Source organism: Montipora foliosa, chromosome 4 (assembly GCF_036669935.1).
Source record: "Montipora foliosa isolate CH-2021 chromosome 4, ASM3666993v2, whole genome shotgun sequence".
NCBI classification, from domain to species: domain Eukaryota; kingdom Metazoa; phylum Cnidaria; class Anthozoa; order Scleractinia; family Acroporidae; genus Montipora; species Montipora foliosa.
The window spans coordinates 37,616,593-37,624,092 of NC_090872.1; the positions used below are offsets into that span (position 1 = coordinate 37,616,593).

Genomic DNA, 7,500 nt, shown 5'->3' on the forward strand with positions numbered 1-7,500 from the left:
AAAAATTATTATAATAATTTCTCTTAGCTAATTTGATTAAGTGATTCAGTTTATTCCTGTAGATTTTAAATTTTTCATGGTAGTAGATAGATTTTGTCTTTAAGAATTTCTTAAATAAGCCATTTTTAATTTGAATAGAGGTCCTAATTCCAGAGGTTATCCATGGTTTTGATCTAGCTTTTAAATTTTGCTTAGATAATTGCTTAACAGGTACATGTTGATCAATAACCTCAGACAGCTTATTATAGAAATTATCAACCATACAGCTAGGGTCAGAATCATTATTAAGCACTTCTTCCCAGTCAATTGATTGAATATCAGTAATCAGTGCTTGTTTGTCCAAGTTTGAACAATCACGCCCGTAAACTTTAGTGCTGGTTGGAAGGGAAGATAATTTACTGACAATAAGAAAATTTGGTAAATGGTCTGTTAGATCATAACATAAATTACCACTAATCACAAAATGCTCAAGAGAATTAAAAAATATATTGTCAATTAAAGTTGCAGAGTGGTCTGTTATTCTAGTTGGCTGCAGAATTTGGGGATGAAAATAATACGCAATACATGTACATGCCAATCTATGGGTGTGTTTCTCACTGTATTCATGATCCAAGATAAAAAGATGGTAATTCCTTGTGCATTGCAGGCAGTATAAAGGTTTAATAGATTTTCTGAATGTTAGCATCAACTGTTTTTGCTTATGTTGTCTAAATCCTTCTAAAATGAACTGTTTCATTGCCGGAAAATGTTCTAATGACTAAAGAAATCTGGGTATAATAATTCGCAGCACATCTCCCTTCTGCCATTTCGTCCCCAGGTGGAAAATAATTTTACAACAAAGTTTAACGCTGAACTGAACTCAGATGGAGCACACCAAAATCTCACAAGATAAGTTTTAAAACTTTTGCTCAAATTTTAGTTTTCCCAAGGTCTTGAAAGTGCATCAGGCTTGGAAAACCCAACTGATATGTAAGCCACAGTGCTGCCCCGCATGAATGAGCCAAATCTTCAACAAACATGCATTTCCTTTTTCAGTGTTTACTGGAGTAATGCATGTGTTTCAGGAGTGGCCAGTGTTTTATAACACTTTTTAGCAAATTCAGCAAGCTAAAAACTCAACGGCAAGCAAGTTTTTCAGTTTGGCGACTAAAAAATTTGCATTGGCAACTAAGTCTGAAGACATGGGGGCATGTGGCTGCAAGATTTTTTCTTGTAAGTTGCCTGAAGCCTCTAGTTGATTCCTTATTCCTCGGGTTCTTGTTGGCAGTGACTCACGCCTTCCCATTTTGTTGTTCTCTCCCCTCCCAACCCAACTGGCATTACACAAGTGTGAAAGCAATAGTGTGTGACAGCAAAGCACTTGAGTCACATGGCAACAGAAAAATCCATTATGGCATCTGTCTATGGATCAATCAGCTCAGAATTTTTAATGATAAAAGAAGACTTGTAACTAATTTTTCCACTTAAAAACTAAAAGTTTACAGAATTTGGTGAAATTAGAAATGAGAAAAGGAAAGAATGGTAGTCCAAGCAAACTACTTGTAATTTTATTTTCAAACATTTGTACTTCATATTTCACAATTTAATGGACTGGATTATTTTGTGTACAGTAGTTGCATATGAGGCATTTAAACCTCTCAGTCAATTTTTAGTCACCCTGGTATGTTTTAAGTCACCACTGGCAACCTGGCAACTGCCACGTTTTAGTCCTGTTACCACAAGGATCTTCCACCAATTTTAAAAGCCACCACCTAATACATGTACATCTACATCATTATTGCATACAATTGTCAAATACAAATAAAAGTGAGACCTTTGCCTTGTTATTTTAATTATCACGTTGGTAACTAAAAATTTCTCACTGAGTAAATAATTGCAGTTTGAATGGAAAACAACAGCTCCAATGTCAACTTTAGTAACTTAAACAAAATTTTCTTCAAGGTAATGTTTACACTATCTTCCATGTGCAAATAAATGACATTAAAAATTTGTATTCACAGGTGCATGTTTACAAAAGCAAAATAGAATTAACCCAATACAGATACTAAATTATGTACCTTGGTGTAATAATGCAACCAATGTGAATAATAAGCTCTCTATCATTGGCCAATAAAAACCACCTTATCTCAGAATAGTGTAATTCCTATCATACCAATCTAACTAAGAATTTTCACACCTGAACAAGTACATGAAAGATATCACTTGCACTAACTTATTAATTTATTTTATGATCAATGATAAATTATTTTAACCCTTTAATTTCGATACAAATGCTCTTCTGCATTCAGAATTATGTAGGCTCAAAATAATAATGACATCAAACCATTTCTGAGGGTTCTATTTCAAATGACACAAGCTTGACCTTTTTTTAACACTTTACTAATTCCTTTGTGATAAAATAGGAAAACAAATTCATTTATGCATACAGCTTGGTGCTAAAATAATTCAGTAATTGCACATTGCGCCACAGGCATACAAACAAAGAAACAAAGCGAAGAGATCACAACGCGTGACCTCCAACAGAGACAACAGACAGTTCTATATTTTGGAAAATACCAATTTTTGGGCATGCCTTAAAAAAAACCAGACATTCAGTGGGGTTTTACCTCTTCACTAGTACTGAATATTTCATGGTGACAACAGCTTTTAAGCTAACTTATGCAGAAATTGCGTGAGGCGAGACGGTTTGTTACGCTAGAGTAAGCTCAAATCAAGATTATTTGCATTCAAACTAGAATAACGAGTTTACTTGAATGGAAAATAAACATAAAAACTATCGCCGAAACGAGTTCTATTAGATTCTGTTTTCTGCTGCACTCATAAATAGGAAAATGCAACAAATACACAACTTCCAAGAATTCGTTAATAATTGTTCAAGCACCGTCGGTTTCCACTGATACCAGTTTCGTAATTGACTACCGACGTTAAATAAAGTGACTTTACCGTTACCTTTATAAAATGCAAAACGGTCCAAACGTTTAAACTAAACACCTACATTTTATCGAAGATCCAACTGCTCGTAACAGATGAAACAATTTAATCAACGGTCGCTAATTATCCGTAAATTGGCCACCGCAGGTAAGGGCACCAATTTTATGATCCATCGTACCTGATCGTGAACTTCCTGCTTGGCAAATTATTCACTGATCTTTCCAAAATACAAATCTAGCGAACGAGAGCCAAGTACATACACAATTACTCACCAATGGTTCTCCCAAAATGGTTTCGATCTTTTTCTCTGCGAGAACAGTAAATTCCGAAAACAGCGTCCTTAATACGAACTCCCCAGGAGTCACATCACAAGCAGTAGCTGAAGTCTGTAGATCGAGGGGCTGGCCCCAAGGCAGCACAAAACCGTTTTCCAGCGTACTGGATACCCTTCCATCTTCTGAAATAAAATATTCAAAATATGTAATGCTGGAAACACTGACCTCACGACTTTGCTAACTGAAAAAGGGGAAATAAACGGCGTAAAAGTGGATATTGGTAGGTCCGCTGATCATGCGATTCACTCCGCCATTGACTCGAGGAACAGCGTGCGAGTTTCTAAAATGAACAGAAAATAACCGAGAAAGATCTCCTCGAACTGGGGACATTCCAAGATTGTTGGTTCACGATCAGACAACATTTTTGGACCCGTCCAGCCGATGTGAAACGCGTCTTGGATACCAAATGTTGCATACGGTATATAAGCTTAGTATGAAGATGCCTCGAAAGTCATTGCTTACCTCGATTTTCAAAGTCAGCCATGGCTTTTAAACGTCCATTCTTTCTTCATGATGTCTCCTGAGAAGTTGCCTTTCAAAAACTCACAATCCCTTGCCCCTTAAACATTGGTGTACACTTCAGTGCCTTTTCAAATCAGCAAAAGCCGGCGATAGTCGAGTTACAGGTGCGTCTGCTTTTCTTTCTATAAATTAACAATGCACCTCCTTTTGCTGTCGGTCAATTGATACATACGGAACCGCTGTCTGTTGTCTTATCGCATGGTAAAAAGTGTTTCTTTAAAATGACAACACTGTTGTGCTATAACTTGTGAGGACCAAATTATATTCTCTACAAAATACAAAACTGAGAAACTTGAATTGTTTTTACGCATGCGTCTCCATCATAAACAGTGGAGTGACTCCACATCCACCAATCACGTTGAAGGAAGGACAAGAGATTCGATCTGTCTATTTCCTCTTCCGGTTTCAATAATGCTGCAAAAATACTACAATTCTTCAAATGCATGTAAAAGTCGGTTTTTCTTGTTTTACGCCATGAAAATCACGACATCGTAAGCTATAGCTGGCAAAGAGGCCTACTGTACAAAAACAGCTTGAAAGAACTTTGTTATATTGAGAGCAACCACGCAATCACAAACCACTCAAACTATTACGTGCCCTCTGATATTGGCCTCTTTTAAACGTCATGTCTAAATTCGTTCTAGAATAGGATTCACCCACTTCCCTTACCATTATAACGTTTTGGATCTCAATTTTTCCTTAAAAGTCTCTAATAAAAAGAGTTTCAACACAGAGAAGGCTAGCAATATTCCTTGCCCTAACATTGTGTTGATCACCGGAAGTGGGTTACCAAATAAACACGTCACGATCACAGCTAATTACAACACTTGAGGCAACTTAGCATTCTTCGTAGTTATTTACATCAAGAAACGAATAAATAAGACAAGTAAAGATAACAGCAATTAAAAAAGCAACATACATAGAGATTTCGCATCCTGGATATAGACTTTTCTCAAGTCTACCTTACTAGCTCAACGAGCAATTTTTTTCAAATTCATCAAAATATATCATATATCAAACCAAAACAAGCGTTGGATTTCCCTTTCAGTGGAGGAAAGAGCAGAGGCAAAGGGTGCATTGACTACAAATAGCCCTCACAACAAAAATATTTCTCCCAGAAGAGGCGGGAGCGCGCGAGCAGATTGAAAAACATTTGCCAGTACTACAAGCGAGTGAACTACTCCCGACGTTTTTAGTCTGCGCCGACCAAGCAAGGTCTTAAAATCCCCGGCTACACGAGCGATTTTTTGCTCTCGCCGGTGATGCGATTTTTTTTTAAATTTTCTCGTGTCGCAAGCGCGCGATGAAAAAAATCGCAAGTGTAGCCACCCTTGAACTGGCGATGTGACGGCTGAAAAAATCGCAGAGAAAATATCGGGAGAAATTGACTCATTCAAGTTCTCGCGATTTTTTTTCTGTGATGTTTTCAGCTGTACTGTTGCCAGTTCAAGGGTGGCTACACCTGCGATTTTCATCGCGCGCTGGCGACCCGGCAAAAATTGAAAAAATCTCATCACCGGCATGACCAAAAAAACGCTCGTCAGCAGGCAGTGAAAAGGCGCGCGAAGAAGAATAAGAAGAAGAAGAAGAAGAAGAAGAAGAAGAAGAGTCTATCTTTGACCCACGCAACTCATATGCGCGTTTACCAAGAATAGAAATAAGTTTATTTTTGTCGTGTTTTTTTTTTTATTTCTCGAGTTTACTGATTCAACTTTGTTGTATATTTTAGTCAACAGCTTTGCTGACTAAAATACCTTAATAAATTTCAGTTCCTTGACATCAGACCCTTATACCGCTTGCAATAAAGGGATTGTGCAATTCTGATGTCTTTCAAAGATTGGTAACAGATTGTTATAGGCATTATCTAGACGAGTTATCCTATGATAATCGTAAGTCTGAAAATACAGTGTTGACTGGTATGTAAGGCAGAAGACATCATGTTTTGGTCCAGTGTTCCAAATTTAGTTTCTTTGTTTTCTTAGTTCTTCCGTCAATTATTTTGCCGAAGCTTCATACAGTTGACACTTTAAGAAAGAATTGATGCCGAACCTCAAGCCTATGCATTTTGTCGACGAAATTTGATTCCAATACCGTTCGTGGCCGAGAGATTTTTTTTCAGGGTCTCCGATAAAACGATAGCAGGCCGCTCTCCCGATGGCCGTCGAATTAATTATGGCTTGCACTGGCACCCACGGTATTAGATATGAAAGAAAAAGGATATAAAAACATAATCAGTACTCCCGATGACAGGTCAAAAGGTTCAAATCGGCAACTGCGCTGCTGCTAGATTCGCCGATATGTTCAAACAGGTGTTTATAAAGTAATACTGACGGGTTATGATGGACGAAATGTATTTTTCGATAATAGAACTGCGTATATCAGTGTAACGATTTTTTGGTCGAAAGATCATCTCTGTTGTATGGAACACTTGTACATGTTCATTGCCGCGACTTTAACATCTTCAGTTCCCACGGCTTGCTCCCGTCTGACTTTGTAGCTCAGTCGGTAGAGCGGCGGAGATCTATCCCGAAGGTCGTGGGTTCAATTCCCACCCAGGTCAGAGTTTTTCTCTGTCCTTGTGTGGGCCCATTTTCCATCAGTAGGGCTAACGCTCACATGGTTCATATGGGATAGAAATATAGCACTTCACATTACACTCTATTCAGTTAATTCTGTTTAAACGAATCATAGCTCGATGAAATTAGCGTGCAGACTGAGGGCAGAAACCATGTTTCCTATTTTAAAACTGTTGTCCAGCCAAGCATGGACAACGAGATCAGTTGACAAAGAAGAGCTGTTAAGAGTTGTTTTTCAGTTTTGAAACCAGGTGATTTTTCAAGTTACATCATTGTTGCCATGTTGGTAGACGAAAACAAATGATATTGACATTTTATGTTCTTCCAATGGCAGCTGTATATTACACCATTGTCTGCTCGGTCCCAAGAGGAAGATTGCAAACCACCTTAGAGATTGTTTCCTTGCTGAAAAAGCGGTGCATTTATGAACAAAATGAAAAGATAAAGATTCATACTCACGTTTTCACCGGGTTCGGTGAAAACAAATACCGATCTCTTATAAATTGACTTTAATTGTCAGAGTGACGCTTGGAAACTTGAAATAATAATCAGCGCCACTTTCACTTTCAGACGGAAGCTTCACTCGACAATTTCCATCATTGTCTTCCATGCTTTTGTTGGCAACCTGAGAGGTCTGAGAGTGGAGCCAACGGCCAGCTAATACCAAATAAGGAAAGCAATATTGCAATGTTTTTCAGTTTTCTTGGAAAATACATTTGTCAGGGCCAGTAAACACTGGTGCCAGAATTTAATAAGCGTTGCTTGCAACTGAAAAAATTTAAAATGCTCACCGCGCTTGCGCACAGTCAACTCGCTTCTTCCTTTTAATTGTAAACTTTTCTTGGGAAACCCACGGATGTCACTTTGGTCGGAGATTACTTAAATTATTTTTTTCAACGTTTATTTTGAAAGAGTAAAAAAAGTCAATTGGATGTCGGCTTGTGAGAATACGAGGATCGGTATATTGAACTTGAGCAATTATTAATGTAATTGTAATTAAACACTCTCAAAAACAAGAGAGCTATTACTGACTTCAAAGGCATCCCGCATTTTAACAGAAAATAAAGTCCTTCTCTCGCAAGCCTCAACGCGGTTCCCTTGCAGGACGTTATGCTAGTCCATCACAGACGAACCCC

The 7,500-nt window shown here is 37.9% G+C and overlaps 1 protein-coding gene across 2 annotated transcripts in view; it reads right to left on the reverse strand.

Annotated features, from left to right (window-relative positions):
- LOC138000740 (protein furry homolog-like) overlaps positions 1-4,079 on the reverse strand; it is a 72,053-nt gene extending 67,974 nt beyond the window's left edge. Inside the window, exons 1-2 of one of the 2 annotated variants that reach the window (XM_068847365.1) lie at positions 3,729-4,079; positions 3,204-3,385 (exon numbers count right to left, since the gene is read on the reverse strand). In XM_068847365.1, the coding sequence (XP_068703466.1) occupies positions 3,204-3,385; positions 3,729-3,750 (204 nt within the window). In that variant the 5' untranslated portion in view covers positions 3,751-4,079. Of the gene's footprint in view, positions 1-3,203; positions 3,389-3,728 lie in introns of both variants that reach the window. The other variant, XM_068847364.1, reaches the window with a different exon arrangement.
- Positions 4,080-7,500: the final 3,421 nt, after the last annotated feature.